Source organism: Mobula birostris, chromosome 28 (assembly GCF_030028105.1).
Source record: "Mobula birostris isolate sMobBir1 chromosome 28, sMobBir1.hap1, whole genome shotgun sequence".
NCBI classification, from domain to species: Eukaryota; Metazoa; Chordata; class Chondrichthyes; order Myliobatiformes; family Myliobatidae; genus Mobula; species Mobula birostris.
In genome coordinates, this window is record NC_092397.1 from 6,835,069 (window position 1) to 6,849,947 (window position 14,879).

The 14,879-nt window shown below is 51.7% G+C and overlaps 1 protein-coding gene across 1 annotated transcript in view; it reads right to left on the reverse strand.

The window, feature by feature from the left end:
* The window catches only part of LOC140188923 (1-phosphatidylinositol 4,5-bisphosphate phosphodiesterase beta-3-like), a 63,762-nt gene that overhangs the window by 6,376 nt on the left and 42,507 nt on the right, over positions 1 to 14,879 (reverse strand). The window contains exon 3 of the mRNA XM_072245575.1: positions 1,869 to 1,937. Within this exon, the coding sequence (XP_072101676.1) occupies positions 1,869 to 1,937 (69 nt within the window). The remainder of the gene's footprint in view (positions 1 to 1,868; positions 1,938 to 14,879) is intronic.

Consider the following 14,879-nt stretch of genomic DNA (forward strand, 5'->3'; position numbering starts at 1 on the left):
TACCACAGTGCTTCAGACAGAGTCCAGACCCCCCCACGGTGTCTCACACAGGGTCCGGACCCTCGCACGGTGTCTCACACACAGTCCAGACCCCCCCCCCCCACAGTGTCTCACACACAGTCCAGACCCCCCCACAGTGTCTCACACAGAGTCCAGACCCCCCCCAACAGTGTCTCACACAGAGTCCAGACCCTCCCACGGTGTCTCACACACAGTCCAGACCCTCCCACGGTGTCTCACACACAGTCCAGACCCTCCCACAGTGTCTCAGACAGAGTCCAGACCCCCCACAGTGTCTCACACAGAGTCCAGACCCCCCCACAGTGTCTCACACAGAGTCTGGACCCTCTCACGGTGTCTCACACAGAGTCCAGACCCTCCCACAGTGTCTCAGACAGAGTCCAGACCCCCCACAGTGTCTCACATAGAGTCCAGACCCCCCCACAGTGTCTCACACAGAGTCTGGACCCTCTCACGGTGTCTCACACAGAGTCCGGACCCCCCCACAGTGTCTCACACACAGTCCAGACCCCCCCACAGTGTCTCACACAGAGTCCAGACCCTCCCACAGTGTCTCACACACAGTCCAGACCCTCCCACAGTGTATCACACACAGTCCAGACCATCGCACAATGTCTCGTACACAGTCCAGACCCTCCCACAGTGTCTCACACAGTCCAGACCCCCCAACAGTGTCTCACACAGAGTCCAGACCCTCCCACAGTGTCTCACACAGTCCAGACCCCCCCACGGTGTCTCACACAGAGTCCAGACCCTCCCACAGTGTCTCACACAGTCCAGACCCCCCCCACGGTGTCTCACACAGAGTCCAGACCCTCCCACAGTGTCTCACACAGTCCAGACCCCCCCCACAGTGTCTCACAGAGTCCAGACTCTCCCACAGTGTCTCACGCAGAGTCCAGACCCTCCACAGTGTCTCACACAGAGTCCAGACTGTCCCACAGTGTCTCACACAGAGTCCAGACTGTCCCACAGTGTCTCACACAGAGTCCAGACCCTCCCACAGTGTCTCACACAGAGTCCAGACTGTCCCACAGTGTCTCACACAGAGTCCAGACCCTCCCACAGTGTCTCACACAGAGTCCAGACTGTCCCACAGTGTCTCACACAGAGTCCAGACCCTCCCACAGTGTCTCACACAGAGTCCAGACCCTCCCACAGTGTCTCACACAGAGTCCAGACCCTCCCACAGTGTCTCACACAGAGTCCGGACCTCCCCCAACAGTGTCCAAAGCTGATTCAACACTGCCCATCAACTCACTTAACTGACCCATTATGTTCCCCACCAACACCCCCACCCCGGACTTAACCCCAACGGGGCAAGCTGCAGAGGGTATAGAGGTTCAGGTTCCTAGCGGGTGATCACCAACCACCCATCCTGGGCCAACCTCATAGACGCCACGGCCGAGAAATCTCACCGACAGCCCTACTTCCTCAGGAGGCCCACGAAATTCCACATGTTCCTGTCAACTCGCGCCAAAGTTTTAATCGGTGCAACGTGAACGCAACCTATCCAGCTAGATCACGGCTTTGTACCGCAACCGCACGCGTGCGTGTGTTGGAATCTGTGTGTGGGGGTGGCGTCAATGGGAGAGCAGAGAGCATGAGACGAGATCGCTGGTAAACAAGCACTTTGGGTCAGCACGGAGTCGTCGGGTGAATAGCCCCTTGTCCGTGCTGTTTGAACTTCCTTACAGAAACATTTCAAACAAAATAACCAAGCGTGGTCCCAAAATAAGAACCGGGGGGCACGGGGGGGGGTTGGTCAGATCCTCACCAGGTAATGCTCAGAGAAGCCAAGGTCCGAAGGTCAAAACGAGACAGGGCAAAGGTCGAGGGCCGCTTACCTTGGGTACTTTGGCAAACCGTCCGGTCCGCGTGTCCCGAATATAGCAGATGTCCAGCAGGTCGACCTCCTAGCGGGTTGGGGGGGGGGAAGAGGAGAAACCAGGTGGTTACAGGAGTTCAGAGAATTCCGGGGAACACTGTATGAAATCCTTCCCACCCACAGAGCAGCGCGCGAAGGGTTAAATTAGGGCAGGGACGTACGGGCAGCAATGACACACAGGTTCAAACCGTCTCAAACACCGTTGACCAGTTTCTGGTTGCCCCGTTGCAGGGTGGACACTCTGGGGAAGGCCCAGAAGAGGATCAGAGGTCCTGTCCCGGACCCGTCATGTAAATGTAGTCGCAAACAAAGATGGCCGCACCTCTACTTCCTCAGGAGTCTGCAGAGGTTCGGCATGTCATCGAAAACACTGGCAGACTTCTGAAGCTGTGCGGCGGAAAGTGTCCTGACTGGCTGCGTCACGGCCTGGTACGGGAACACCAACGGCTTTGAGTGGAGATCCCACAAAAGTTAGCAGAATCGACCCAGTGGATAACAGCAACCTCTCCCCCCCCCCCCACCCCCCAGCCATTGAGCACGTGAAACATTGCCATAGAAAACCAGCATCCATCGTCAGCGACCCTCACCACCCAGGCCAGGCTCTCATCTCGCTGCTGCCGTCAGGAAGAAGGTACACGAGCCTCAGGACTCACACTACCAGGTTCAGGAACAGTTACTACCCCTCAACCGTCAGGCTCCCGAACAGAAGGGGAGAACAAATTTACGAACTCTTATCTTCGTTATTTCACGCTCGTTATTGATTGCTACTTACTATCTGCATTTGCGCAGTTTGCGTACAGTTTACAGTTCCTGATGTTCACAGTTTACCGATCCCGTTTACAGTTACTGTTCTATAGATTTGCCGAGTATGCCCGCAGGAAAAAGAGTCCCAGGGTTGTATGTGTTGACATGTTATGTACTTTGATAGTAAATTTTACTTTGAACTTTGGACCAAAGGAGGATGAGAAATGTATGAAAGAGGTGTACAAGTTCTTTAAGGTTGTTACAGCCGGGAGGGTAGTAATGGGGACAAGCTCCCACTATCTATTAACATGTTCATCTCAAATCGCCCCTGACAACCAGGCCCAGCTCCCGGCCTTCATGTGTGGCCTAGCTACTAAGCCCGGCGGTATCGTTTCGACTGACAGGAGAGGGGGGGAAGGCCTTCAAACCGGTCGCTTCGGGCAGACGGGGCTCGTCAGCCGTGGTTGGCAGCTCATCTCGGAGAAGGAAAACTCTGACCTCAAACTTCCGCTGCCTTGTGGCTCACGGGGGAAGGCTTCAGGAGTAAACCCTGAGGGAAAAATCTGGAGACGGGGTCCCCGAGGCGGTCCTACGTTGAGTTCAACGCTTCTGCGACGCCGCTGGTGCCAAACTGTATCGGTCTCTGCCGCTCCTTTGGGTTCATCTGATGTGTGGAGAGAGGGAGCTTGCCACACGGGCAACAGCTCGCTCTCCGTATCGTCCTGCCCCGGTTTGAGCACCCAGGCAGCTAGGACACAATAACCATGGAAAATGCTGACCAACTGAGGCCTTCATTCACTCACAAGAGACATACGTCCAGTGGACAACCAGAGACTTTTTAGACTATAAAAGACCATAGGAGCAGAATTAGGCCATTCAGCCCATTGAGTCTGCTCCGCCATTTCATCGTGGCTGATCCCAGATCCCACTCAACCCCAAATGCGTGCCTTCTTGCCATACCCTTTGATGCCCTGACCAACCAGGAAACAATCAACTTTCGCCTTAAATACACCCGCGGACTTGGCCTCCACCGCAGTCTGTGACAGAGCATTCTACAGATTCGCTACCCTCTGGCTAAAGAAAATTCCTCCTTATCTCTGTTCTAAAAGGTCACCCCTCAATTTTGAGGCTGTGCCCTCTAGTTCTGGATATCCCCACCAGAGGAAACATCCTCTCCACATCCACTCTGTCTAGTCCTTTCAACATTCGGTAGGTTTCAATGAGATCCCCCCCGCGTTCTTCTAAATTCCAGTGCGAACAGACTGCCAAATACTCCTCATATGCTGACCCCTTCATCCCCTGGAATCATCCTTGTGAAGCTCCTCTGGACTCTCTCCAACGACAACACATCCGTTCTGAGATAAGGAGCCCAAAATTGTTGACAATACTCCAAGTGCATCCTGACTAGTGCCTTATAAAGGCTCAGCATTATCTCCTTGTTTTTATATTCTGTTCCCTTTGAAATAAATGCCAACACAGCAGTTGCCTTCTTTACCGCAGACCCAGACTGTAAGTTAACCAATTCTTCCAACTTGTTTAAGTCCTGCTGCATCGCATTGCTTCCTCAGCACTACCTACCCCTCCAGCTATCTTTATATCACCTGCCAGAAAGCCTTCAATTCCATTATCCAAATCACTGACAATGTGAAAAGTAGCGGTCCCAATACTGACCCCTGAGGAACACCACTGGCAGCCAACTAGAAAAGTCCCCTTTTATTCCCACTCGCTGCCTCCTGCCTGTCAGCCATTCCGCTCTCCATGCCAGAATCTTTCCTGTAACACCATAGGGTTTTATCTTGTTAAGCAGCCTCGTGTGTGGCACCTTCTGAAAAACTAAATAAATGACATCCACTGCCTCTCCTTTGTCCACCCTGCTTGTTACTTCCTCGGAGAACTCCAACAGATTTGTCAGGCAAGATGTCCCTTTACAGAAACCATGCTGACTTTGACTTATTTTGTCATTAGTCTCTCCAAGTTCCCCGAAACCTCATCGTTAATAATAGACTCCACACTTCCCCAGTCTCTGGGGTTAAGCTAACTGGCCTATAATCTCCCTCTCTTTTGCCTTCCGCCCTTAAAGAGTGGAGTGACGTTTGCAATCTTCCAGTCCTCCGGGACCATGCCAGAATCAAGTGATTCTTGAGAGATTATGACCAATGCATCTGTTATCTATTCAGCAGCCTCTCTCAGGGCTCTGGGATGTAGTCCATCTGGTCCAGATGAGTTATCCAGTTCAAAACGTTTCAGTTTGCCTGGCACTTTTTCCTTCGTAATAGCAATGGAACTCACTCCTGCTCCCTGACACTCATGGACCTCTGGCACACTGCTGGTGTCTTCCACAGTGAAGACCGATGCAAAATACCCACTAAGTTCATCTGCCATTTCTTTGTCCCCCATTACTACCTCACCAGCATCATTTTCCAGTGGTCCAAATCAGTGGTCCCTTTTACTCTTTATATAACCAAAAAAAAATTAATATCCTGCTTTATATTATTGGCTAGTCTGCCCTCATATTTCATCTTTTCCCTTCTTATAGCTTGTTCAGTTGTCTTTTGTTGGATTTTAAAATCTTCCCAATTATCCAACTTCCCACTCACTTTTGCTACCTTACATGCCCTTTCCTTGGCCTTTATGCAGTCCTTAACTTCCCTTGTCAGCCACGGTTGCCTACCTCTGCCATTTGAGAACAACTTCTGTGGGACATATCTACCCTGCACCTGTGAACTATTCCCAGAAACTTCAGCCACCTCTGCTCTGCTGTCATCTCTGGCAGTATCATCCTCCAATCCACCTGGGCGAGTGCCTCTCTCATGCCTCTGTAATTCCCTTTACTGATACATCTGACTTATGCTTCACCCTCTCAAACTGCAGTATGAATTCAATCATGTTATGATCACTGCCTCCAAAGGGTTGCTTTACATTAAGCTCCCTAATAAAATCTGGATTAATACACAACACCCAAGCTATGATAGCCTTTCCCTCTCTTGTGATCTGACACCAACCTGATTTTCCCAATCCCCTTGCATATTGAAGTCCCCCCATTACAAATGTGTCATTACCCTTATTAAATGCCTTTTCCAGCTCCCTTTGCGATCTCAACCCCACATCTTGGCTACTATTTGGAGGCCTATATATGATTCCCATAATAGTTTTTTTCACCCTTGCAGTTTCTTAACTCCACCCACAAAGATTCAACATTCTCTGATCCTAAGTCACCTCCTTCTTAAGAAGTAATTCCATCTCTTACCAATAGAGCCTATGACTTCCTGCCTGACCTTTCCATTCAAAGTATTTCTTTTGATGTTAAACTCCCAACTACGGCCTTCTTTCAGCCACGACTCAGTGATGCCCACAATGTCCTACTGACCAATCTCTAACCGCGCCACGAGTTTGTCCACCTCATTCCAAATGCTACGTGCACTTTCAGTCCTGCATTCTTTGCCCATATGAATTTTGCCTCTGTGGTACAATTCAGCTCTTTGCTCTGTCTGCGTTTGCACCCGATCATTGGCTTGTCCTTCCTTACATTCACGTTACGTCCATCATCGACTTGTCAACCTGCTGGCTCATCCTCAGCTCTGTCATCCCGGTTCCCGACCCCCTGCCATATTAGATTAAACCGCTCCCAACAGCTCTAGCAAGGGCAGAAACGGCTAACCTGAGGGGGACATAACTTTAAGGTGATTGGAGGAAAGTATTGGGGAGGGGGGTGTCAAAGGTAGGCGCGTCACACAGAGTGGAACGCACTGTCAAAGGTGGCGGTAGAGCCAGATACATTAGGGACATTTAAGAGACTCCTGGATAGAAACATGGACGAAAAGGAAAAATGGAGATCTATGTGGGAGGTACAGGTTAGATTGATCTTAGAGCAGGTTAAAGGGTTGGTACAACATTGTGGGCCGAAGGGCCTGTACTGTGCTGGAATAGAACAGAGGACAGTACAGCACAGGAGCAGGCCATTCGGCCCACAACATTGTGCTGAACCAGCAAAAAAGCAAATCAAAAACACCCAAACACTAATCCCTCCATCTTCCTCACATCAACGGGTCTATCCAAATGTCTTTTAAAAGCTTAGGAGGATCAATGGCGCCTAACAGCGAATCCTTTGCCTGCATCTTCGGAAACAGCTCTATTTCCATCTTCAATATCTGTCTTGTCTTGTCCATACCGTGGCCAAGTGGTCAAGTACGTGAGCATGTGGCCAAGTGGTTAAGGCATTGGACTAGTGATCTGAAGGTCGTGAGTTCGAGCCCCAGCCGAGGCAGCATGTTGTGTCCTTGAGCAAGGCACTTAATCACACATTGCTCTGCGACGACACTGGTGCCAAGCTGTATGGGTCCTAATGCCCTTCCCTTGGACAACATCGGTGTCGTGGAGAGGGGAGACTTGCAGCATGGGCAACTGCCAGTCTTCCACACAACCTTGCCCAGGCCTGCGCCCTGGAGAGTGAAGACTTCCATGATCTCGCAAGACTAATGGGTGCCTTTTTTCTTGTCCATACCGCACCAACCGCTGCCACTGGGCTATAAACGCGCAGAGCAACGTGTGGTTAAGTGCCTTGCTCAAGGACACAACACGCTGCCTCGGCTGAGGCTCGAACTCACGACCTTCAGATCACTAGTCCAACGCCTTAACCACTTGGCCACGCGCCAACATCTCTATTTCATTCTGACGAAGGGTCTCGGCCTGAAATGTCGACTGTGCTTCTTCCTCTGGATGCTGCCTGGCCTGCTGCGTTCCACCAACATTTTGTGGGTGTTGCTTGAATTTCCAGCATCTGCAGATTTCCTCGCGTTTGCACCTCTACTTTATCTCTATCTTTCCCTTGTGGGGCTCTTTTGAAGACCCTGACCTGGAGTTACACGGTTCTTTGCGGGAATGGGACCCGCACTCGGGGTTTGACGAATGGCCGTTATTCGGCACGCCAAGGGCTCGGCCTAAGAGCTCCGCTCGCCTTCGGAGGACTGAGTTTTCGTGGCGCTGGAGACGGAGGGGAATCAGAGGCCGGCGTCCGGGCACGAGGTCGGTGTGTCGAGGGAGACGGAAGATCTAAGGCTGTGTGCTCAGAGACCCGAGATCTTTGGGCACAGAGCTCGGAAAAAGTGACGCCATGGACTTTTAACATCGTAAACCAGCGAGTTGTTTGTTATGTCTCCCCTCTCGCCATGAAATGGAAACACCTCGTTCTCCCTCATTAGGGGGAGAGAGAGAGAGCCCTGTAGTATGTCAAATACCGGGTGAACGAGTAGCCTTTGATGTTGCTTTGCTCATGCTTGGGTGCTTGCTGGCGGGCGCTGATGCTTTTCTTTTGCCGGTGTTGAGAAGGGGGGGGGGGATTGTGCTTGAGGGAGGGAGGGGACTTTGGCGTTCTAACATTTAACCGTCATTCATTCTTTGGGGCACTCCTCTGTTTTTTGCAGATGTTTGTGAAGAAAAAGAATTTCAGGATGCATATTGTATACATTTCTCTGGCACTAAATGTACCTTTGAAACACCTCTAATGTATTATTTGCCCCTACCACCATACCAGGCAGCGCACTCCAGCCATCCACCACTCTGAGTAAAAAAAAAACGTTCTATATTCTAAAATACTGAACCAGTGGTACTACATATACTGGAAAAGTTACAATAATAAATTGTATTACATTTAAATTGTATTAAATGGGACAATGTCTCCCATCCACTACATAATGTACTGCATGGGCACAGGAGTACATTCAGCCAGAGACTCATTCCACCGAGATGCAGCACAGAGCGTCATAGGAAGTCATTCCTGCCTGTGGCCATCAAACTTTACAACTCCTCCCTTGGAGGGTCAGACACCCTGAGCCAATAGGCTGGTCCTGGACTTATTTCCTAGCATAATTTACATATTACTATTTAACTATTTATGGTTCTATTACTATTTATTATTTATGGTGCAACTGTAACGAAAACCAATTTCCCCCGGGATCAATAAAGTATGACGATGACCATTACAATTTTAAGCAGAGGAACATTAAACTACAAAAAAAAACATGCTGATCTACCGATATGTCAGCTAGGACAATGAGAGAGCCCGACACCATCAACATAGTCTCTTCCCCCACACAAGACAATTCTAGAATGAACGGTAGCTGGCAGTGCCTTCTCGGAAACGGGGTGACGAGGGTCCAGGGCGGATTCTGACACTGCATCGGGCCGGGGTCCCGTGACAAGTGGACCGTGGGATGGACCAGAGAGTCCATGGGCGAGCAACAACACCCCCAGAAAGGCCCCGAGACGTCGGAGGGCCTCCGGCAGCCCCCAGTCCTGGAGAACAGACCGGGTGGCAAACAGAGCCGGAAGATTCGGCAGACACTGGAGCAGCACGTGTCAGATGCTGGAAGGACCCAGCAGGTCAGGCAGCATCTATGGAGGGAGATAAACAGTCGGTGTTTCAGGCAGGGACCTTTCATCCAGAGTAATAGAAGTAATTTAGATCAGAAAATAGACCAATAGTGCTCTGGGATCTGAGGAGACCACAGGACTGGAGAAGTTCTGGCTGGAGGAGGACCATGGAGACTGGGTGGGGTGGGAAGCCTTTCAGGACTCAATATGACCGGGCTGGGCAGGAAAAACCATTTCGGGATGGAGGACGAGCAGGGATCTCTCTCTCTCTCTCTCTCTCTCCGGCCGGCTTCACTCTAACCGGGAAGAGACTCAAAGCATTCTGGGATGTAGGAGGACCAGGACTGGCTGCCGGGACTTGAACCATTCCACGATTATGGAACACTAGGCCAAGGGAAAAATTCCCAGGGAATCTTAACCCAAAGAATCCGATGAGACTAAACACACAGGGAAAGGGAAAAAACAAAATCAGTTCCCCAAATAGGAAATGGCTTAAATGCAGGGAACAACAACAGCAACAACAAAACCAGGCCTCAATAACCACATGCAAACCTTGCATAAGTGTTTGCCAGAGGGAGATGGCTCTGAGCCAAGCTGGGCTCGTTTACAGTCAAGAGCGGTTTTCTCGAGATGAGAGGGAGCAGAGCCTGGCCCGGAAGGCACACTACCCAGAACGCTGTCTCCTGTTAGCAGGGGAGGAGAGTCAGAGATCGGGAGCTGGCCGCAAGAGAAATCTAAGGATCTGGCCTTCATGTTCTCAACCCCCCCATGCACACTGACAGTCTCTGACTGGGGGGGGGGAGAGAGGAGGAGAGGGGAATGGAGAGGGAAAGGGGAGGGGGGAGAGGAGGAGAGGAGGGGGAGAGGAGGGGGAGGAAGGGGAGGGGGAGAGGAGGAGGAGGTGAGGGGGAGGGGGAAAGGGGGAGAAGGGGAGGGGAGAGGAAGAAGGGGAAGGGGAGGAAGTGAGGGGGAGGAGGAGGAGGAGAGGGAAGAAGAGGGGGAGGAGGAGAGGGAGTGAGGGGAAGAGGTGAGGGGGAGGAGGTGGGGGGAGGAGGAGGGGGGAGGAGGGGGTGAGGGGGGAGAAGGAGGTGAGGGGGAGGAGGAGGTGAGGGGAGGAGGTAGTGAGGGGTTAGAGGGCGAGGGGGAGGTGGCGAGGGGGAGGTGGTGAGGGGTTAGAGGGCGAGGGGGAGGTGGTGAGGGGTTAGGGGGTGAGGGGGAGGAGGTGGGGGAGAGGTGGTGAGGGGGGAAGGAAGTGAGGGGGAAGGAGGTAAGGGGGAAGGAGGTAAGGGGGAGGGGGGGAGGGGGAGGAGGTGGGGGAGAGGTGAGGGGTGAGGGGGTGGGGGGGGAGCAGGTGAGGGGTCAAGGAGGGGAACCTTGCTGAATTCCCTCAAGCAGGTTGTGTGTGTGTTGCTCTGGATTTCCAGCATTTCAGGGTCAGCATCTTGAGAAATTTGTTGTTTTGTGGCGGCAGCATGAATAATCACTCTACGTCACAATTAGAAGTTCTATAAATCGTGCAAAATGAGAGGAAGGCAGAGAGAGATGGAGTTCTCAGATTCACCATCCCTTCAGAAATCTGATGGCGGAGGGGCAGAGGCTGTTCCCAGAACAATCAGTCTGTCTCTTCAGGCTCCTCTACCTCCTCGCTGAATGAGAAGAGGGAACGTCTTATAATTAAACACAGCAAATCCGGCTAGCGTAGATGGGCAACTTGGCCTCCGTGAACGAAGGGTCTGTACCATGCAGTAGACTCTGTGACTGTCACTAGTTCAGGGCAAATTATCCCTCAAAGGACAGTTTTAAATCGCGAGACCCACAGACAGTTGGTATCTTTTCTCCCCAGGGTGGAAACGTCCAACAATACGCAGCAAGTTCGAAAGAGACGCGTGGGACAAGTATTGTTTTTTAAAAAGCGTCACATGCCTGGTACGCTCTGCCGGGGTTGGCGTTGGCCGTGGTACAGTAGAGGAGTTGAAGAGATTCTTTGATTGGAAGCCGACTCTGCCGGGAACGGAGGGAGATGGACACGGCGCAGGCAGAAGGGATTCACTTGGTTGGGTGTCGAGGATTAAACAGACAGGTGGGGGGGCGGGGTGGCGGGGGTGGGTCAGATCGATTTTCAGAGAAGGTTAAAAGGTTAGTACAACAGCCTGGGCTGAAGGGCCTGTGTTGTCCTCTCGTACTGTATCGGATTGCCAGGCGCCCATCGAAATGGACTGCTCACGTCAGCAAACAACACAGCCCGGAGGCAGCAACCCTCAAAGGTCACCAAAATTTTGGCGCCAACATTGCGCGCCCACGAATCACTAACGCTAACATCTTTGGAATTCGGGAGGAAACCGGGGCACCCGGAGGAAACCCACGTGGTTGGGGGTGGGGGGAAGCGTACAAACTCCTGACAGGCAGTGGCGGGAACTGAGCGCCGGCACCACAAAGCGTTACGCTGACTGCCGCACCATCGCGCCACCGTTAGGTGAGGAGATGGTATATGGATCAGCTCGGCCTCACGCGGTGCCGGCTGCTCTGCACTTCGCCACGGGTGGCGTAACTGCTCGCGGCAGCTCGCTATGCTTCAGGTAGGTACTGTGCGAGGCTGGGCCGTTCATCGAGAGCAGTTCTGGCCCCCTCGTCTAAGAGGGGACGCGCTGGAGAAGGACCAGAGGAAAGACCGCGAGAATGATTCCGGACTGAAAGGGTTAACTTATGGGGAGCGTTCGACGGCTCACTGGAGCTTGGAAGAATGAAAGGGGAAAATATCACTGACAAACATCAAATATTGAAAGGCCTCGATAGAGTGGACGTGGAGAGGATGTTTCCTATAGTGGGGGAGTCTAGGACCAGAGAACACAGATAGAATGGATGTGGAGAGGATGTTTCCTGTAGTGGGGGAGTCTAGGACCAGAGGACACAGATAGAGTGGACGTGGAGAGGATGTTTCCTGTAGTGGGGGAGTCTAGGACCAGAGGACACAGATAGAGTGGGTGTGGAGAGGGTGTTTCCTATAGTAGGGGAGTCTAGGACCAGAGGACACAGATAGAGTGGACGTGGAGAGGATGTTTCCTGTAGTGGGGGAGTCTAGGACCAGAGGACCCAGATAGAGTGGATGTGGAGAGGATGTTTCCTGTAGTGGGGGAGTCTAGGACCAGAGGACACAGATAGACTGGATGTGGAGAGGATGTTTCCTATAGTGGGGGAGTCTAGGACCAGAGGACACAGATAGAGTGGACGTGGAGAGGATGTTTCCTGTAGTGGGGGATTCTAGGACCAGAGGGCACAGATAGAGTGGATGTGGAGAGGATGTTTCCTACAGTGGGGGAGTCTAGGACCAGAGGACACAGATAGAGTGGATGTGGAGATGATGTTTCCTGCAGTGGGGGAGTCTAAGACCAGAGGACACAGCCTCAGAGTCGAGGGACGTCCCTTTAGAACAGAGACAAGGAGGAATCTCCTTAGCCAGAGATTATTGAACTTTGCATTCCACAGATTCAAAGTTTCCAGGTAAATTTTATTATCAAGGTACGTATATGTCAGCATATACAACCCCAAGATTCATTTTCCTGTGGGCATATTCAGCCAATTTATAGAATAGTAACTATAACAGGATCATTGAAAGATCAACCAGAGTGCAGAAGACAACAAACTGTACCAATGCAAATATAAATAAATAGCAATACACAACGAGAACATGAGATAAAGAGTCCTTGAGGTGAGATCATTGGTTGTGGGAACATCTCAATGGATGGGCAAGTGAGTGTAATTATCCCCTTTCGTTCAGGAGCCTGATGGTTGAGGGGTGGTAACTGTCCCTGAACCTGGTGGTGTGAGCCCTGAGGCTCCTGTACCTTCTACCTGATGGCAGCAGCAAGAATTCATTGCCACAGGCGGCTGTGGAGGCCAAGTCATTGGGTATATTTAAAGCAGAAGTTAATAAGTTCTTGATTAGTAAGGACATCAAAGGAAGAAGGCATGAGAATGGGATTGAGGGAGATTAAAATCAGCCACGATCAAATGACGGAACAGAATTGATGGGCCGAATAGTCTGGTTCTGGTCTTATGGTCATCGATACCCTGCGCCCGCTTTCTCCGCAGCCCCTCCCCACCCGTGCTGTCTCAGCCCTGCTATCCGCCCTGTCAGTGCAAACAGACTTTGACCTGAAGATCTTGGCATCGATGTGACAATCAGTGTGGAACAAATCACAGCTCGCTTCTAATCTGTGCCGTGCACTCGAGAAGCTGTCAGCGAGTGACACCGCCTCCCTTCGCCACCCCTCCCATATGACCGATTAACCCTCGCCTTCCTCCGACCATCCAATCGACCCATGACCTGTAGCCCTCCATACCCCTGGCATCCACGGACTTCTCTGGGGAAGTTTCAGAGTTCAAGGTAAATTTATCAAAGTACATATACACTCTCTGAGTGTACGTTCATGACCTCCTGCTGCTGTAGCCCGTCTGCTGTGCGTTCAGAGATGCTCTTCTGCACACCACTGTTGTAACGTGTGGTTATTTGAGTTACTGTTGCCTTCATGCCAGCTTGAACCAGCCTGGCCATTCTCCTCTGACCTCTCTCATTAACAAGGCGATTCCACCCACAGAACCGCCGCTCACTGGATTTTTTTTTTGCTTTTCACACCACTCTCTGTAAACTCCAGAGACTGTCGCGTGTGAAAAATCTCAGGAGATTCTGAGATACTCAAACCACCCCATCTGGCACCAACAAGCATTTCGCGGTCAAAGTCACTCAGATCCCATTTCTTCCCCCGTTCTGATGTTTGGTCTGAACAACAACTGAACCTCTCGACCGTGTCGGCGTGCTTTTATGAACCGAGTTGCTGCCACGTGATTGGCTGATCAGATATTTGTATAAACGAGCAGGTGCACAGGTATACCCTAGGATCGTTGTGTTCCTAACGTATCTGCCTCTACCACCCCCAGCTCGTGGGGGGGAAAAAAAAGCTTAATATTATTGCACAACTCATGTTGGAGGCAGAGGTTAAGATGTCACCAAGGGAAAAGGACCACCATTCAGTTTTACTCCACCCACGAGCGAAAAGGCAGCAAGTTACTCCGCCATGACAGCTAGAGTCTGTTGTTCTCAACTGGAACACTGTCACAGCTCTGGGTGTCAAAAGAGCAGAGTCCAGTTCTGGCGCCCCCTGTAAGGAGCCTCCGTACGTCCCCCCCCCGCAGCGTGCTTGGGTTTTCCCCAGGTGCTCTGGTTTCCTCCCACAGTCCAAAGGCGTACCGGGAAGGTTAGATGGTCACAGTAACGGTCCCGTGACGAGGTTGGGGCAAATCGGGGCTGGGGGGGGGGGTCGCTGGGGAGGCATGGTTCGAAGGAGCCAGTCCATCCAGTATCTCTCAATAAAATAAAACAGATCAAAGCAGTGTGTACTATCTACAAAATGCTCTGCAACAACACACCAAAGTTCCTAAGGCAGCACCTTCCAGACCCACGGTCACCACCATGTAGAAGAACGAGAACAGCAGATACCTGGGAACACTACCCCTTGGAAATCCCCCTCCGAGTCACTCACCATCCTGACTCGGAAACATATCACCGTTCCTTCATTGCCGCTGGGACAAAATCGTGGAATCCCCTCCCTAACAGGACTGTGGGTGTCCCTACACCTCAGGGACTGCAGCGGCTCGAGAAGGCAGCTTATCACCCACCTTCTCAAGGGCAACTAGGGATGGGCGATAAATGGCTGGCGACGCCCACATCCCATAAAAATGAATAAATTTTTATTTTTAAAAAGTGAGAGTCTCCCAACAGCTAAACGGCGAGCCCGATTACATCGGCCCCCCCACGGTACCCGCGGATGAAGGGTGCGTCTGTCTCCGGCGTGCTGGACAA